Source organism: Coturnix japonica, chromosome 36 (assembly GCF_054131305.1).
Source record: "Coturnix japonica strain WE chromosome 36, WE-NBRP24, whole genome shotgun sequence".
NCBI lineage: Eukaryota > Metazoa > Chordata > Aves > Galliformes > Phasianidae > Coturnix > Coturnix japonica.
In genome coordinates, this window is record NC_140698.1 from 4675283 (window position 1) to 4694189 (window position 18907).

The 18907-nt window shown below is 48.7% G+C and overlaps 2 protein-coding genes across 2 annotated transcripts; one reads left to right on the forward strand and one right to left on the reverse strand.

Moving 5' to 3' along the window:
- Positions 1-43: 43 nt before the first annotated feature.
- On the reverse strand, positions 44-4751 carry LOC146755152 (maestro heat-like repeat-containing protein family member 7). Its single transcript, XM_085526411.1, has 15 exons — positions 4087-4751; positions 3862-3984; positions 3541-3620; positions 3297-3414; positions 3095-3181; positions 2720-2824; positions 2407-2587; positions 2224-2330; positions 1854-2003; positions 1554-1708; positions 1304-1451; positions 906-1084; positions 685-822; positions 432-546; positions 44-288 (listed from the first exon to the last, which is right to left on the reverse strand). The coding sequence occupies exons 1-15, from the start codon at positions 4303-4305 to the stop codon at positions 55-57; spliced, it is 2139 nt and encodes a 712-aa protein (XP_085382537.1). The 5' UTR covers positions 4306-4751; the 3' UTR covers positions 44-54.
- Positions 4329-18438, forward strand: LOC146755153 (immunoglobulin superfamily member 22-like). Its single transcript, XM_085526385.1, has 4 exons — positions 4329-4480; positions 17222-17508; positions 18168-18389; positions 18434-18438. Exons 1-4 carry the CDS (start codon positions 4329-4331, stop codon positions 18436-18438), a joined length of 666 nt encoding a protein of 221 aa, XP_085382511.1.
- The last annotated feature ends 469 nt before the right edge of the window (positions 18439-18907 follow it).

Genomic DNA, 18907 nt, shown 5'->3' on the forward strand with positions numbered 1-18907 from the left:
AGTACCAGCCCTGAATAGCAGGCAGTGACGGGGTGGGCAGAGCGCACCAGCTCCTCACTGCCTGAAGAGTTGCCGAGTTGTACATGGCCCCGCTACAGCCCCATGGCAGGCCCAGCCCAACCTGTGGCATTCCTGGCCACCCCTGCTCACCGTGTCCTGCCTCTTGCTGAGCTGCAGGATGCCCCTGAGCACCAGCTGCTGCATGCCCACCCTCTTGCTCTGCAGATAGTGGGCAAAGATTCCTATGATGCGGTGCAGCTCTTTGCTGAGGTCCATGCATTCCAGCATCTGCAACAACACACGTGGCTCTTAGTGCTGGATCTAACAGTCAGCTTGGGGAAAGACAGCAGGCCCCGAGGGAGGCAGCAGGGCTCGTGCTGCCAGTGGCCTTGCAGCCTCCAGTGTTCTCTGCTTCTGCAGCTGTTGCTCACCTCAACGAGGAAGACCATGGCCACCATATCCCAGGAGTAGAAGTTGGTGCTGAGCAGCTCAACCAGCTGCTGGAAGATGGGGTCACGCAGAGCAGCAGGCAGTTCCCTCATCACCCTGCAGGGATAAGAAGGCACCGTGAGCCCTGAACCAGGCAGACGCAGCTCTGGCTGTGCAGCCCTCTTGCCACTGCTGCAGGGGCCACAGGCTCTGAGAACTGGGGACCCCCGTGACACCACAAGGAAGGGCTCCCACCTGGCCACCACCTGCACACCCTGGAGGTGGGTCACAGTGCTGAGAAGCGCGTCCCAGCCCCCCTGCTCCTGGATGGCCTCCATCTGCTTCTGGAGGCCCACGATGCAGAGCAGCACCTTCAAGGACTGCACCGCGGACCTGCAGGTGGAAAAGGGTGCGAGTCACATCAGGAGCCCCAGCACCGGGTCCCTGGGTGCAGCAGGGGGACGGGGATGTGGCACCTGATGGGAGTGAGCTGGTGCTGCTGTTGCCCCTCCCAGAAGATTTCCACCTCCTGCAGCGTCAGCTCCGTGGTGAAGGACACTTGCAGGAGAAGGGCTGGGAAGAGCTGGGGGAAGATGGCTTCAGCCTCCTTGAGGACCAGAGGCAGCTGGAGTATCTCTGGTAGGATCCTTGCTGCCTGCAGAAAGCACCCGGATATGATTCTTGCCCTGTCCCCTGGGTTTCCATCCCGTCTTTAGAAGTGTAGGGATGGAGAAAGGGAGGGGGGGGGAGGGAGACCCCCAGAGCCCCAGGCAGGTCTATGGATGCATCCCAGGGCAGGAAGAAGGCTCGGGGGTGGACAGGGAAGGGGAGTGGGGACTCAGCTGGGGTTCAGCTGGGTGAATGAGGAACTCACGGCCAGGGCAAGGACACGTGGCCTCTCCTTGATGAATGGGGAGGTGTGCTGCAGAGTGTGGTTTATGAGCACTTGGAACACCTCCTGCAGCACCGTCTTCACGGTTGAAGACTCCGAGAGCATTTCCCTCCACATGGTGACAGCAACTCTGCAGGTCCCCAGGGCTGTCAGCGTGGCTGCTCCTGCCTGGCTGACGGCCGTGGGGTGGGGGGGGGGGGGGAGAGGAGCCCTGAGGGCTGTGGCCCCATACCTGGAGCAGGTGAGAGAGCAGACCAGCAGGCTGCTGACCATCTCCTTTGGGAATTTGCTGGCCAGCACAAGCAAGGCCCTGCTCAGGCTTTCAAGAGCTGGCTTGGCTTTGATGGAAGGCAGGCTGCTGTGGATCGCCTTCACAATCTTTTGCACCTGGAGGGGGGGAGCATGGGTGAGAATGGGATGGCACCAGAGCAGGGCCCTGCTGCCATCCCCACTGCTGCCTGCCGGCCAAGCGCAGTGCCAGGGATGGAGCAGAGCCCCCAGGGCTGGAGCGGAGGCAGCAGCAGGTTCCCACCTGCTGTGGAGGGAAGCGAGCCTCTCCTGCGAGCACATCCACCATGTGGGCAGCCAGCTGGGTGCTGTGGAGGCTCGGTGCTTTCATGCTCTCAATGGCTGTGAGTAAAATGTTGACCTTTTCAGGGTACAGGAGGTATTTCAGAAGGACCTGTGGGAGGGAGGAGAGGAGGGATGACTTATCCTCTGCTTGGCTGCTCAGCTGTGCAGGTGTCCCAGGAGAACTGGGAGCAGAGGCTGTGCTGGGTGATGCCAGGGATATGAAGCGTGAGGGCCCCAAAGGCACCAGGGCTGCTCGGGGACAGTGCGTGCACTCTTCCTGACACTGCAGGCCTGGGTTCTCCTGTGGGCTCAGGGTTTGCTCTTTGTACCTCGAAGATATTTCTGGCTCTGTCCTCACGGGAAACCTCCTGGTGGAGTGAAGTTTGGCTGTCCCAGAGCTGTGGTACTGTGCGCTCCTCCGGTTGCCATGGCAGTCCTGGACAGGAGCACACACGGTGTCAGTGAGGGGTCTGGGCATCTGGAGGGACCTAGCCCAACACAACTCCTCTCACTTGGGGCAGCGATGAAGATGAAAAGCTGATGAACAGCATTAATCGCCTCATCTCTGGTCCTGTCATCCGTGGAAGTGCAGGACAGGATGAGGTGTCCGACCAGCTTTCCCAGCACGGGGAAGCGTTGGTTCTCCTGGCACTTGTGCTGGAACACCGCGGTTCCAACGAAGCAGGTGCACAGCTGGGGAGAGAGGCAGCACGGCTGAGTGGGCAGCAGGGCCCAGCCCAGGCTCTGTGCAAGCCTGGACACAGGTGGGCTCTGGCTGGGGAGCCAGGATGTGGTCCCAGAGCTGAGCGCGCCGGGACTCCCTACCTCAGGCAAGACGCAGGTGTTGCTGAAGGCGAGCAGCCTGGCAATGCACACCACAGCCCTCTCCTCCACGGCCGCCAGCTGGCACGTGGTGAAGGGCAGCAGGAGCTGTGGAGAGAAAAGTTGCTGTTGTGCCCACAGCACGGGGCACTCGTCCTTCCCCTTGCTCCCCAGCTGCAGCGGGGTGGGTGGTTGCGTCCCTGTCCTGCTGCAGCCCTGCCATCTTCCCGCTGCTCCCCACCCATCCCTCTAACACCACACGGGCTAGTTTTGGGCCAGCACCCCCTGCCCGCAGCAGGCCCTGGGGGGACCTCGTGTGGATCCCTCCTTTGTGGCCTTGAACCATCCCCGCAAACCCCAGCGTTGCCACATCCAAACCTCCATGATGTTCTGCAGCTCCATGAGGACAAAGCGGCCAGCGCTGCTCACCAGCACCTGCAGCAGGTGGTGCAGGGCTTCCATGGTCTGCAAAGGAGGACAGGGGTCAGGGCGGCCTGCCCTGCTGCGTCCTGCTGGCAGCAGAGGGGCATCCCGGGTGCTGGTGCCCAGGAAGCGTCCCCAGGGCTCAGCTGATGCACACCTCCACGTAGAGTGCCGCATCGAGGTCCGCGTCGTCCTCGTAGCAAGGGAGGTGGAGGACGCTGCCGAGGCAGGCACGCAGGAGACCGTTCTTCTCCTCTGGAAGCAGCCATGCTCCACTGCGAGGGGAGAGAGGGCAGAGGTGTGATGCTCCGCTCAGCACCCTGTGCCCTGCAGCCTGTCCCGCTCAGGGCCCCGGATGGGACTGATGCCTCCACGCTGGCAAAGCCGTGCTGGGGCGGTACCTCATGGCGGCGATGGTGCTCATGGCCTGCTGCCGGAGCTCCGTGTCCAGGTGCTCGGCAGGCTCCTCCTGCAGCAGCGCCTGTGGGCACAGCGGGATGGGATGGGATGGGATGGGATGGGATGGGATGGGATGGGATGGGATGGGATGGGATGGGATGGGATGGGATGGGATGGGATGGGATGGTGCAGTGTGCCCTGCTTGGTGTGCAGAGCCCAAGCACCCCATCCAGGCCCCCAGTCCTGGCCCTCGTTCAGGGCTCCCCAGTGACCCTGCAGTGGAAGGGCTGTGCCCTCAGCCCAGCCCTGCAGTGCTCCATTACCTCAATGCACAGCACCACCTTCAGCACGTAGTCACACAGCTGGCTGTGGACCACGCTGTCCGTGATGGCAGCTGTGCAGGCAGTGCGGACGCAGGCCAGAAAGCGCAGCTTCTGTTCCTGTGTCTGAGACAGGAGGGGAGTTACAGGGGTTGGCATCGGGGGACCCCGGCACCCTTTGGGCACAGCCGGGCAGGGGCAGCCATGGAAGCACAGAGTGCACACTACCTGCGGTCTGCATGCACAGCAGGCGTCGATGTAGCTCAGGGGATCCTCGTCCTGAGGTGACACGACGGAGGCAAAAGGATCCTCAGCTGAGCCCACGGGCCCCTGCTGGGGCTGCACCCCATGCACCTCGCCGGGCCCCTGCGGGGCCGTGGGGGTGCGGGATGCTCCGCGCCTCTCTGGCCAAGCCTCTCGAACTCGGAGTGGGGGTCTCTGCTCCATCTCGCAGTGAGGAACAGCGGCGAATGAGCCTCGTGTTCCAGCTCTGCCTCCTGGTGGTCAAAGCCCATTGTAACGGGGCTGTGATCTCACCCCGTTCCATCCGCCTCCACATAGAACCCCTCCTCTTGCCCTGGGCTCACCCCAGAGCCCCACAGCCGTCCCTGTCCTTGGGCAGGTTCGGTCTGGAAGGAGCCCTTGTATTCACTGTGTGTGTTTGCCACAGCTGCAGTGTTGGGATCCGGGAGTCCTTCTTCAGTCCATCCCCGCATCCCCCCCTGTCAAATTAAACCATGTTCTGGTCTCCATTGGGACGGAGTTGATTTTCCCTTCTTGGCATCTGGTGCTCTGTTTCGGCTTTAGGAGAAAAACAGTGTTGGTAACGCAGCAGTGTTTCTAGCTGTTGCTGAGCTAGATGGGATGGGATGGGATGGGATGGGATGGGATGGGATGGGATGGGATGGGATGGGATGGGATGGGATGGGATGGGATGGTGCAGTGTGCCCTGCTTGGTGTGCAGAGCCCAAGCACCCCATCCAGGCCCCCAGTCCTGGCCCTTGTTCAGGGCTCCCCAGTGACCCTGCAGTGGAAGGGCTGTGCCCTCAGCCCAGCCCTGCAGTGCTCCATCCCTGCAGGCATTCAAAGGCAGGCTGGATGTGGCTCTGGGCAGCCTGGTCTGGTGGTTGGCGACCCTGCACATAGCAGGGGGTTGGAACTGGATGATCTTTGAGATGCTTTTCAACCCAGGCCATTCTATGACTGTACAGTTCCATACTGGAACAAAGATAAAATGGTAACTATGTAAAACATGGAGTCAAACCTGTGTGATTTGTCCACACCAGGAGGTGATTAGAAAACAATTTGTAAGCTACAAAGCTGCTTGCATGAAAGGAAAAGAAAATAAAACTACAAGAAAAAGGGAAAACCTTTCTTCCTGAAAATAGGAAGAATAATGGACCTGACATGAAATTTGGGTGAAGCTGCCTGATTTTATGAAGCTATTCCCATTATTTTCTTGGTGCTGTGTTTCCCAAATGAGTGGTTTCTGGCTGTGCTGCAGCACCAGTCTGCATGTGAACATCAACTCTATTCACCATCTGGGAAGATTAGGACTTCCCTTCTCCCACCAGCACCACTGAATTACAGTTACTCAGTGGTTAAACAAAGGAATCCTTAAAGAAGGGTTTACAGCTGTCGTGTTATCTGAAGTGCTTGGGGCATTCTGATGCTATTAAGCTCTATGTATTAACAAGTTCAAAAAGAAAAGGTAGGCATCTGATTGTTGTGACAGTTTCTAAGTGATTTGGAAAGCTGTACCACCCAACCACTCCTTCTATTTGATGGAGGTGACAAAGCTCAGTTTAATTTCTGACTGCTGTTTAAATTCTGAAGCTCGAGCTGGTTCCTGGAGCAGAAAAAGCTCGGAAGCTGTCCCTCCTACAAGCAGGCACCTCTGAGCAAAATATGACATCTCAATTTCTGATGGTAAGGTCAGGAGACCTGATTCCAGCGTCTAGCTTTCGGCTTCATGCTATGTTAGTGGGACCTTTGGCATCTAGCACTGACCAACAGCAACTGACAGGCTGGTAACAGTGCACCCCAAAACAGTTACGTTTCTATTTATGTTGTGAGGGAAAATTGTATCGCATTGAGATTTCCAGTTTTTACTCTTTGCAGATCTAACTAGCTGCTGGAAGAATCCTGTACGCCATGTTCACACCATTTTCAATGAGCTGGATGAGTCTGTTGTTGGCATTTTAATACCATTGACCAGGCAGGCAATATGTATGGAGTATTTGGCTCTCTCTACAGTCATGAATGTTTGAGTATCTTCAACATGTGGCTCATTGCTTCCATTTCAGGCTGCCCAGAGAAGCTGTGGATGCCTGTCCTTGGTGTTGAAGGCGAGGTTGGATGGGTGATGGGCAGCCTGAGCTGGTTAGTGGGCAGCCAGCCCATGGCAGGGTGTTTAGAACTGGATGATCTTGAAGGTTTCTTCCAACCCAAGCCCTCCCGTGATCCTATGATTCTGTGATTTCATTCAGGTTTATTAAGATGAGATGAGTTCTCCTAAATGCGCTGTTCTCCATATGATGATAATTGGAGTCTAGATGGATGACTTAAACCAGACACCAAACTTTATGATGGCCAAAATGAAATGAACTCAATCCTTTACTGTGTCAGTAGTCTGTAACTAGAGCCCATCAGGTAATTCCCAGCCTCCTGCCTGTATCAGTGGCTGCACACAGTGAAAAAGTCTGATGGGATTTTAACCTCTAAAATGTTCCAAAGCAACCAGAGGGTGAATATATTCACTATGCAAATACCTGCAGGAATAAGCTTGTCATGTATGTCCTCAGGTACCACAGTAGTTAATGGTGGGACTCAGTAGGTCATGCTGAAAGTTGAGTCTGCTGATCTTGAAGGCCTTTTCCAGCCTAAATGACCTTATGCTAATATTTCTGTATTTATTTCTGTTCAGCTCCCAGAAAACCTCCCACCCAGCCCCCAGCTGACCCCGTGGTGAAAAATAAAACAGAAACCTCAGTGACGCTGGCATGGTCCCCTCCGAAGATGCAACCCCCATTCCAATCGATGGCTACATTGTGGAAGGCAATAAACTAACTGGCTTCACGTGGGTGAGGTGCCACGAGTCTCATGTCCCCGTCCCAGAGTTCACGGTGAGCAATTTGTCTGAAGAGGCTGATGATCAGTTCCGAGTGTCTGCAGTCAATGCGCATGGACAGAGCCCGTCTCTGGAATTCCCAGGGAGCTTCCACCTTGGTAAGCACAAAAACCCCAATGGAAATGGGTCAGTGTGTGCTGAGCAGCTGTGTTGGTTCCCTAAAGATGTTTCCTTTGACTTTAAGGATAGTAGTGCATTAACACACCAAAGGCTTTCCCTTCTTCCTAGTTCTCCTATCAACCTCCAGCTACCACTAAAGTGATACAAGTTCTGTTTCTGTGACAGAGACATGAATATTATTATCTTTTGATATCTCACATGTGCAAGAGGCAGAACTTTCTGTAACAGATTTGAAGCATAGAAGTTCTTCTTCCAGCACTCATGCAAAGGGAGAAGAAGAAATGTCCCTATGATTTAAACTTCCATCTCTAAATGAGATACCAGACTTGCATCTAAAGAGCATTAGGACATACATGTTGTTCTTCCTCAGAACCAGTCCTGGCTGTGAAATCCCCCCTAACAACTGGTGAAGCTGTACCTGGAGGGGATGCCATGTTTACTATTGACCTTATAACAACGTGTTGCAGCACTTGGTACCTCAATGGTAAAGTCTTACAAGAAAGTGAGACCTGCATCATCAAGAGAACCCAAACTACTCACAGCCTAATGATAAAGAACGTCACCAAGAACGATGATGGAGCAGAAGTGAAATTTGTTGCCGAAAATGTTGATGTCAGCAGCAAGATGAGAGTGAGAGGTATTTGCTTTGATCCTTCTCCTTTCATCTTACAGTCAAGGCATAGTTGCTGTGATCTGTTGATTAGAACTGGGGCTGCAGGCATTCACTGCCTGTACCAAATACCTGAAATTGCATCCCATGGACTGACGTGAGTCCTGGTAATGACCTAAACATGATAGCACAGAGTGTAGGGTAAGCCAATCTACCCAGCTGCTTGGTATCTGAACCAGATTGCTTCATGCCAGTTGATGAATGTCTGCAGTTCACAGGTATTGGCCAGTGCATTCAGTCAGCAGGTTTACCACTGCATCACCATAGAGCAGTACTTTCAGCTCCAGGTTCAGACAGCCTTTCTGATTGCACTGGAATAGTTTAGAAGTAGGGGAGCAATCATTCCAATAATATCTGTATCAATCAGCTTTGCATGACCAAATAGAACAGATAAACATTCATTATGGAAGGACCTGTTTGTCATTGGGTGGAAACCTCTGCAGAAGCATGTTTAGAGCATTCTTAATCAGTAGAAGGAGATGTTTGGTTGATTTTTACTTAGTAAATCCGGCAAGAACACCAAATGAAATATCTTGAATTGATCAGCACTGACACAATGATGAGTGCAGGAACAGAAGGTGATACTTTTTCAGAGATGTTGCAGCAAACATTGACCACGTTAGCCTGATATAAATTGAAATAATGAGGCCTTTGCTCCTGACAGGTGCTGCAGTGAGATTTACCAATAAGAGCAAAGATGTAGAAAAGATCTCCGCTCGGCTGCGTGAGGAAGCCAAACTGCAGGCTGAGCTTTCAGACACAGGCGCTACTGTGGAGTGGATGAAGGATGGGAAGGAGCTCAAGGCCAGTGAAAAATAGGAACTGCACATTGTGGGGAAGAAACACACCCTGAAAATTCACAGCGTCTCAATGGATGATGCTGGAAGTTGTCAGTGCATCTGTGAGGGGGATAAAATGCTCTATCAGCTTTCACTGAAAGGTATGTGACAGTCTGGGCTGTCCTCTTCCAGCCCAGGGCCAGCAGACTGCATTCACCTGACTCCCCGACAGTCCAGCTGTTGTCAGACAGCATCTGGGGTGTTTTCAGTGGGTGTATTGACTTGAACTGGCCAATCTGCTTTGTAGAGCCATTTGATTTCTGTGTTCTGTCCTGTGATTCGTCCCTAAGATATAGAGGAAATCAAGGGAAAGATAGGAAAAAGAGCATCCCAGTCTTCCTGTTCTTCTCTCAGGGTGGCCACGAGAGATGATGTAAACAGCTCTTTTTGTAGCAGTGATCCCAAATGTAGAAGAGACCTGTGAAGAGTCACAGGGATGTTTACTTAGCTGTCATTCCATGGTGGGCTTTTTCTTGCACAGATGTAGAGAGAAACTTAACTTTCCCACGCAGGTCTCTGTTTTGCTGCAGGGTGTAGGTCTGATCTCTGAGATCCACACGCTGGGCCTTGATTGCAATAAATGAGAGCCCTTTGTTTGCTCCAGTGGAAGACTTTCCATTTCTGCAGTACCCTCTGCAGATGACACAAATGCAAATGAACCTTCTTCCCAGCAACAATTGGCTTTTTTTTTTTAACACTGAGTATGCATGAGGCTCTTTATCATATTCTGCTGGCTTGTCACCCTTGTTGATCCATGGAGAAACAAGAAAGGCCTAGAGTAGTGTATGCACTTTGGCATTGGAGAGCTTACTTAATTGCTTCTTCTCAAAGAACAAACTCCACAGAGACATGGAAACAGCTCCCAACAGAATTGAATAATGGGACTAAATTGATGGAGAAAAGAACTTCCTGCCAAGGTTTGTTAGCTAGTCTTAATTTTGCTTTTCTTCTCTCAGTCATGTTAGCATAATATTTCATACTGGCAGGTCTGCCCCCAGAATTAATTGAATTAGCTGGTGGACGTTTCCATGTGCTTTGCACTGTAATGTGACTATCAAATGAGTAATCAATGCTGTTATTTTAAAATCTGTGCTGGCAAACTGTAAGACAAACAACTGCTGTTGGTAGCTTGGTTACTGCAGAATCAGCTTTCGTGTATCTCATAGATAGGGAAGAGACCCTTAAGGGTCAGCTAGTTGGAATCCCCCCGCAATGAACAGGGGCACCGCAGCTCCATCAGGTGCTCTGAGCCCTGTCCAGCCTGACTTTGAACATCCTCAGGCTCACCAATCTTATACCCATGCCACACACTCGCAGTATTTCACCATTCAGCATCGCCACTTGTATCTTCTCTTGCTGTAAACCAGAGCTAGCTGGTAAATCATCTGCTGTGCGGGTCAGCTGTGTCTCTCCCATGGGCATCATGTGGCTGCTGGGAGGCTCTGAAGAGCTGCAGCCAGAGGTGTGTCACCCACTGGGCCTCGTGCCCAAAGGAGCCCACAGGAAAGTGTTGTTGCAGTTTGTCATGCACTGCACTGCCATGAGACTTGACGTGCCAGACATCCTCTGACACGTGAGCTCCTGCATCCAGGCAGGACATCTGAGACGTCTCCTTCAGCCTGATGTGGCTGCAGTTTCACACTGGTTTTACTAAGGAAGGAGAAGGCACGTGGATGAAACTCTTTTCCTGCTCTTCCTGGCATTAGCTCATAGTACAAGTAAAGCACTGTCAGGTCAAGCCGTGAGGAGTAATGCTTGTCACTGACATGTTCCTGTTCAGGGTGGAGCTGGAGGGTAAAATAACACAAGAAATTGTCATTGAAATTCAATATCTGTGAAATTCAGCTGGCTGCATTCACAGAACCTGGCGTTAAGATCTGTTTTCTGGTTTCTATCTTGAGCCTATTTTCCATAACCCAGTCCTCATTTGTGAACTGAAGCTCTACTGAAAGCCTTTCGCTGTGTATGCTCATGCTGCAGTGCAGCGCTTGTGACCTCTAACAGCACATTCACATTCCTCTGATCACAGGATCCTTAAGGCTGATTAAGACCCTCTAGTCCGACTGCTCACCCATCACCACCATGATGATCACCATCAGCTAGCTAAAAACTCAGCAGAGATGATAGATCAAGCACAACACTGGATTTGGGATGGCTAGAGATTCCTAAGATACTGAAGGATTGCTTGCAGGTGGTATTGGCTCAGGTATTCACCCTGCATCCCACCTGCTGTTCTGTTTGGTTGAGAATCATGCATTCTGCAATTTCACTTTGTAATTCAAAGACCCTGGCTTTATCTGTTGAAAAACTGATCTAAAACAAGCCAAGAAGACTCCGTTGGAACTGGTGGATGCAGAACAAAGGCATCCCCAAAGGACAAGTTGCACTGTTTGATGAACATTATTGGATGAGAGCTAAGCTAAGATTTAAAAAGTTCTGGGGCTGTCTCTGAGCATCAAATACAGAGGAAGCCTGCATGATTCCCTGAGAATGGATACCTCCTACTTTGGTGTTGGGTTAAGGGAACACTAGCAGTAACTCCTATCACAAAATGTCACATGGCTCAGACAAAAAAGCCATCAAGAGGGCTTAATTAATAGCACCAAATGGTCACAAGATGGTCTTAGGGCAGGGAAGTAATCTATCTATGTGATACTGATTGATGCTATTAGTTCTTAACAGCTTGACTCTAGAGGGGCTGTTCTTCTTTGGTCACCTAGTTTTAAAAGAATAGATGGCTCCTGTCTATTACAATTTTTAATGCATTATTTGTTCACTGATGCCATAAATGTGCCTGGCATAGCAATTGGCCTTGGTATATCCAGTGACTGAAAGCAACAGTTGTTGCTGTAAGAAATGCAATACTAAGCTTGGTCTGCCTGTAGCTGACAGCCATCAGCTTGCTCCTCAGGCAGGTTCTGTCTGGATGGAATGAAGGGCATGAAATACTGATGTGCTCATCAAACGCTGCTTGTTAGCTTAGAGACAAGGTGTTGAATAGGTTTGTTCATGCATTGAAAACACGTTACTTAGCTGCCTTCATTTTAGCTACAGAAGAACACGTGCAGAATACAGAATTGATTAAAAGAAATAAGAACTGTCTGCATAGAACTTACTCTTTCCTTACACAGGAGAATCAAGCACACGTTTGTATGTGAGTATCTCCAGAGGTGAAACTCGATCACCCAAATGTAATGAGCAGAGACATTACAATCAGTTCTAACTGTATCTTCATGCTGTGCTGAATAAGCCTGAGTCAGGATGTAAACCACTTTCTCTTTTTTTCTTCAGATGAAGCCATTAATGTTGTCAACAAGCCCAAAATGACTCCAGAAATATCAGTCAGTCCTTCTGAAGACCTGGAGCTGGTGTGTGAGGTGTCAGCTGCAAGCGGAGCTGTCGTATGGAAGAAAGATCAAACAGAGGTGAAGCAGGACCAGAAGACAACCATCATCTCCCAGGGGACGCACCGCAACCTCATGGTCAAAAATGTGACCCTGAAAGACCAATGGAGCTACAGCTGTGAAACAAAAGATGACAAAGCAACATTCCAAGTGAAAGTCAGAGGTCAGAAAATGCTTGGAATCCCAGAGATAAAGGAACGCTTCATTTGGTGTGTCTTGCATTTGGAGGATCAACTGACAGCCTCTCTGGTGCAAAACATTTTGGCTATAGGACTTTCTCTGTCATCTAGTATCATAGCAACACTTTTCTACATGTGCTTTTCCATCCAGGAATGAATTACTGCAACAAACCATAGGCAAGGAGGGTAACTTGTGCAGCTCTTGTAGTCAGCTGGTGTCTGCAGGGTTACAGTGCAAGAGCACACCAGGCATGCAAGGAGTGAGAAAAGGGGAGGTGGTTGAAGAGATCTGGTTACAAAATTTGAGTGACACAATTAGGTGGAAAATGCCAATAATCAGACTCATAAATGGCCTGGGTTGCAAAGGCCCACAGTGCTCATCCAGTTCCAACCCCCTTCTTCCTATGTGCAGGGTTGCCAACCAGCAGCCCAGGCTGCCCAGAACCACATCCAGCCTGGCCTTGAATGCCTGCAGGGATGGAGCATCCACAGTCTCCTTGGGCAACCTGTTCTAGAGGGCCGTTCCCTTCTGATTTACTGGAAATGTAGAGAGACACGAGAAGAAAAAAAGAGAAGGGAGGAGGTTCAGCAGTGCATGCAGGTGTTCTAAATCTCATGTCCAAATCTGCTGTCAGACTGTAAAATCTTTAGCTTTGTGATATGATGTGAAATGATATGAAATTATATGATATGAGATGAAATGATATGAAATGATATGCCTATCATTTCCCAAGGCAAAATAGAGGGAAAAGTGTTTTCCTGTCATAATGAGGCATCACGATGCTCCCTGTGAAGGGCAAGTACAGTGAAAATGGGGAACTGGAGTAAGCTCTGCAGCAGACTACAGCAAAACGGTGTGACTGTTGTGATGTCCCTGCAGAGAAAGAAGACATGTTTACAAACAAGGACAAGGTACAAGAGGAGGTGAAGGCTGTACTGACTCAAAATGCCACGCTGAGCTGCGAGGTGGCCCAGAAGAAGACGGAGGTGAAGTGGTACAAGGAGGGGAAACTGATCACCTGGAGCAAGATGTTCAAGGTGGAGTCAGAGGGCAAACAGCGTCGGCTGGTGGTGAGCCAGGTGGAGAAGAAAGATGCAGGGGAGTACAGCTGCGAGGCTGCTGGCCAGAAACTCACCTTCAAGATTCATGTCACAGGTAAGACAGGTGTTGTCTGAAATACAGCAGAGAACAGTAAAGTAAAATCTAGTTTCTATTATACAGTGATCCAGTTGCAGTAGTCTGTGCTGAGGTTTTTTCCCTAGACTTGATTGCCTGGGTTTGTAGAAAGTATTTGGTTTCAGTATGGCACAAAGACCTGTTTCAGTCTGTCTGTAGAATAATAATTACTGATATATGTACAATGGAAGCAATATTCAAGATATTATTCAAATCTCTCCTGTGCCTGAGATCCCAAACTGTAATTCTTGTTCACCGAAACATTTGACTAAGATAAGTATGTGCAGTGAGGCTGGAGTGCATGTTGTACGTGCAGGCTTTCATGGCAGGAGAAGCAGGAACTTCTCCTAGTAGTACACTGCCTTTTTCCTATGCCTTTATGTTGGAGGCTGCATCTGGATAGGTGAGTCTGCTACTCACAGTAAGAGACCTGGTAGAGCTGACTATTCCCAGAGCTCAAAGTAAAATAGATATCTGCAAATCACACACAAAGAACAAAGGACTGCATTGGTGAGCATATTTCCTTTGTGTCTTTGACAGTCACAGTTGTGGCAATGGTAGAGGCCATGAGGAGTCTGTTCAGGAAGCCAGGAGTACTGTTCTGGGTCATGAAAAGGCAGCCAGTGGTTTGACTATCACATGTTTATGTGTTTTGATGTTTCACAGTGGGTCTGAAGTAAAAGGAACTCAGGTTTTGGTTGCCTGCAGGACAGATGTTCTTTTGGGTTCAATATGTTTGCATAGTGACTTGCAACCATGGGACTGGTGTTCAAGGACCCTCTTGGTTCCTTCAGTTCCTAGGTTCTTTCTTGCCTAGATTTGACACTTTGTTTCAACAGAAGAGCTGATATTCTCTAGTGAAGGCTATTAGTTTGGGCACAAGTGGTAACCTAAACCTGTTCCAAGCTGTACATACAAACCTGCAAGATGGTCTCATTTCAGTCCCTCAGTCAATACTTTTTCTTTTCTTCCCTCAGAGCCAAAACCTGTGTTTATAAACCAGGAGAAGGTGCAGAAAGAGCTGAGTGCTGCCCTGGCAGCAAGTGCCTCCCTCAGCTGTGAAGTAGCACAGGATCCAATCTAAGTAAAATGATCCAAGGATGGAAGACTGCTTGCCTCCTCCAGAAAGTTCAGAATGGAATCTGTGGGCAAAACACGGCGTCTGGTTGTGGAGCAGCTGGAGAAGAAAGATGCTGGAGAATACATCTGCGAGGCTGCTGGCCAGAAGATGACCTTCAAGTTGGAAACAACTGGTGAGCATTCGCTTTGGGAACACTAAGCAGCTTTGGTGGGATGTGGATGTGGGGGAATGGCTGGTTTCATTGACATGAGAGAACAGGCAGTGATGCTGTGAAACCAGATGGATGATGCTCAGCCTGGCCATGTGCCTCAGAGCTGTTTGCTCAAGGAAGCCAAGTGTAGTTGTGGGTTTGCTCTCAAGAGCACAGTTTGGTAGGGATGAGTTGGCGGTTGGACTAGATGACCTTAGTGGTCTTTTCCAGCCTTAGTGACTCTGTGGTTCTCTGCTTCAGGAAAGACCTACTCGCTGACTTAGACACGTGTCCAAGTCAAGGATGCCGCAGAAATAAAATCTGTAGCAGAAAAGGCAGAATCTCGTGCCCATCTTACAGTGAAAGGTAATTATGCTTCTGATGACGATTTTGCTTAAATTATCTTATGTTATAAACCAGCTAACATCCTTTGCTTTAATGTCAAGGAAGTTAAACACCACCATGACCTTTCACAGAAATAAAAGCTCCAACCTACCTGCCTTTCTGCCCACAAAATATCCAGCTTGTCTTTTGGGATTTACTTTGCTAAGTAAAACAGGCGATTTTCTTAGGAAGTTGATTTTCTACCTTTAGACTTCAGATTTGTGTTTGAACGTTGAGGGATAAAAACATAGCTTGAATTTTTCTTCATCTTCTCTGTATGTTTGAAATGAGCACAGGTTGTGTTTTTTTTTTAATATATACAATGTTAGGGTATATATATGATGTTAAGTGTGGTAAAGAAAAGGGAGACATTTGAGTTAGCACAGTACTCAAGAGTTCAGTCCCCAGCTTTGCCACTGTTACAATTATAAGGGCAAGAACATCCTGGAAAATGAATTTCTCCTAAGTAGAGTCATTACATTTGAGCTACAGAGACCTTTACTAGGAGAAAACTTGTTGTTCAGAGCTACGTTGCTGTATTTAACCAAAGTAATTATCAATGTCTGTGTTTCACTGATCCTCTATTCCATTTCGTAATGCGAGGAGTTTGATATCGAGATGGGAAGGTCATGATTTGATTTGGATGTTGGACTGGGAATCAGAAGATCTGGGCTCTCTTCAGGTTGTCAGTCTTATTGTCTGACTTCTTAACAACTTTCCTTTCTTTCTACTACTTTTTTAATGATGTTTTAAGGCATTTTGAGCTGATAGGTGTAGTGTTCATGTGCAGTAATGCTGACATGAGTAAGTAGGGTGATAATGTATGGGTTTTTTATATTCCTTCTAAATCTCTGCTTTCTCTTGTTCCATCCTTCTTAAAGAGCAATCCATTAATGTAGTAAAGGAGCTGTGTGATGAGGATGTGACTGAGCCTGAAGAAGCCAAATTTGAATGCGAGATATCCATTCCTTCTATGAAACCTCCCAAGTGGTATCTGCGTGAAGAAATCTTACAGGCTGGCAGAAACTTGATTATGCAGCAAGAAGGCACCATCCACCGGCTGACCATACCGAAAACCACCACTGATATGACAGGCACCATTCAGTTCTCAATTGGCAAATCCAAATCCACAGCCAATCTGCTCATCAGAGGTAACGTATCCTGGCTTGATTTACATCATGAAGATGAAGAATTAATTAACGTACAGTCTTCCTTCACTGGAGTCTTTGAAATATTGTGTGCTTTCTGGAGGGTCTGCTCCATTTCCTTTTAAAAGTCGTTGGACACTAAATAAGACAGCTGCATCTCAGTAAAAGATCTGTTTGAATAGCTGTGATGTGCTTACTATTCAGACCTACAGAGCTGAGGTTTTGTCCTTGGCTATACCAAAGAAGTCAAATCAGGTGGAATTAATTGTATTTCTGAACTAGACAAGTTTAAGTTTGGTAGCACCTAAATTTGATGCAGTTTGTCATTGATTTCATCTGAAGGAAACTTCCAGGCTTCTTATCTGCTGTTGTCCCCAGCGTAAGAGTCTCCATTCACATCCTAAAGTACTTGTTATATTTTCAACTCACTCCTATTTGAAAAAAAGCCTCAACTGGGAGCAATTTAATAAGCACAGAACAAGAGCTGGACCTTGCATTTAGTAGATAATATACAGTATTACTTTATAGAAATGTAGTCAATGGCATTCCCTATAGGCAATCGTTTGTTTTATCTTTAGAGTGGTTCAAAGAACAATTGTGAACATGGAATTAATTGGAATGGAATACACGCAAGAGACTTTCCTCTTCTTCCAATTGTCCTCATCCTTTCTTCTCTTCCACCCCTGTTTTGCAGATTACCATTTACAAATCACCAGGAAGTTGGAGGACAAGACAGCTTTGGAACGTCATTCTGTCATCCTGTCCTGTGACTTCAGGCCTTCTCCGAAGGTTGTGAAATGGTTCAAGGGCCACCCACCCATCGAGCCCTCTGAGAAGTACAAGATCAAGAGGGATAAGCATTCAGCAGAGCTCAAGATTCTGAAGCTGAAGCCCGATGATGCTGGTGTGTACAAGTGCAAGGCAGGAATTGCAGAGACTGAGGCCACTCTGACAGCTGAATGTATGAGCATGGAGGGTGGCCTCTTCCATGTCCTATTTCACCTCAGATTTCTCTTCTTAAGGTTCTTATTTTTGTAACAGTTCACCTTGTTTCCCCACAGCTCGCAATGTAGAAGTGACGAAGCACCTGCATGATGTGGAAACTGAAGAAGAGAGCTCTGCTGTCTTCTCCTGCGAGCTGTCCCATGATGACGAGGACGTGGAATGGTTCCTGAATGGCAACCTCCTTTACACCAACAATTACAATGACATCAAGAACGTTGGCAGTTGCTGCACACTGACAATGAGTCAGGTTAAGCCTGAAGATGCTGGCACAGTGACAGTGAAGTCAGACAAGGTGTCAGAAAGCGCGCGCCTGAAGGTGATAGGTGGGTCTGGTCACAACCCTCCTGGATGTAAGAGATGCTAAGGAGCTCCAGTTCATTCTATTGTGAAGCAATCCTGCTTCTAAAGCTCACCTCTCTGGGGTGACAAGTTATCAGGGGCTTTCTTCCAGTGGAAGGTTCCATTGCAGCAGATATCAACGAAGGAGGATGGTTTTGGTGTCCTGCCAAAGCATTCCATTGCTTTTTATCATCATTTTACTTAACACAAGAAGAGTTACAGGAGCAATTTTTTTACTGCTTCAGTGCCATGCAGTGTCAATGCTGTTGTCTCCAAGGATTTATGACTGCAGGGAGAGATCAGCTTATCCTCTTAATCCTGTGGCCTGCTGTATGAGCTCTGCTCCATGTGAGGGCAATGCCAGCTCTCCAGCTTTAGAAGAGCTGCATCCCAATAACTTCATATGATATCAGTCCCACCCACAGCAATGCAGGCTGTCCCTCCTGTTCCCTGTATTCTCCTACTGATTAGTTCAGAATTCCTTAAAGCGCATTCTGTCAAGAGACATGAAACCGCTTTAGGTTCTATATTGGTGTTGTCAGTACTGGTAAAGATTTATTGATCTCTCCTTAAAAAGCTGAAAGCAACTGGAAATGTCTCAACTTCTGTATCACGTTGTTCTGTTTTGCCTGTTTAATTACAGAGAAGCCTGCTGTCTTCATGAAGTCCTTGGATGATGTTTTTGGTGAGGAGCGGGGTGTGATTAAATTGGAATGTGAAGTCTCTAAAGAGAAGGTCAAACCAGTGAGGAAAAAGGACGGTGATGTGCTCACTTCTGGCAACAAGTATGAGCTGGTACAGTCTGGGAAGACCCTATGTCTCCTTCTCCATGACCTCGAGAAGCCAGATGCAGGTTTCTATACCTGTGATATTGGCACTGATGTTGCCAAGTCAAATGTCGGCGTTCAGGGTAAGTACTGTGGAAAGTGAAGGAGTGCTAAAAGCACATTCAGTGTGGTCACTATGTCTTACACCTATTCCCCCACGAGCCTTAATAGTTTCTACAATAGAACTGTATTTCTGCAATTTAGCGCAGTGATGTCTGGAAAATTCCCATTGCTTTTGAAGTAAATGTATCTCCTTTTGCCATGAAAATCACAAAAAACGTCAAGAATGTCCTGGAAATGTTTCCTTTCTAAACATCCCTAAAATGGAGAAATGGTTTGAACACCAGTAGGGGTAGGATGGTAACAAATTAGCTAATAGAAACATTTAATGTCTTGTCGTAGGCAAAACCCTTTTTCTCACGCAGCATCCTAGAGTTGTCCTCTCTGTTAGGTTTTTCCCTCTGTAGCTCATTGAATCTTCATTGTGCTCCATGGACTGAGCTGCTCTCCTTGTAGTTCTTCCAGAGCAAAGCCAAGAGATTCACGTCTCTTTTTT

Coding starts and splice junctions, on each gene's coding strand:
- LOC146755152 (XM_085526411.1), bottom strand. CDS start 4,305: ATGGAGCAGAGACCCCCACTCCGAGTTCGAGAGGCTTGGCCAGAGAGG. Junction 3,415..3,540: donor AGCACCATCGCCGCCATGAG/GTACCGCCCCAG, acceptor CTCCCCTCGCAG/TGGAGCATGGCTGCTTCCAG. Junction 2,331..2,406: donor CATCTTCATCGCTGCCCCAA/GTGAGAGGAGTT, acceptor GCTCCTGTCCAG/GACTGCCATGGCAACCGGAG.
- LOC146755153 (XM_085526385.1), top strand. CDS start 4,329: ATGAGCCTCGTGTTCCAGCTCTGCCTCCTGGTGGTCAAAGCCCATTGT. Junction 4,481..17,221: donor CCGTCCCTGTCCTTGGGCAG/GTTCGGTCTGGA, acceptor TTTTTGTAACAG/TTCACCTTGTTTCCCCACAG. Junction 17,509..18,167: donor CGCGCGCCTGAAGGTGATAG/GTGGGTCTGGTC, acceptor GTTTAATTACAG/AGAAGCCTGCTGTCTTCATG.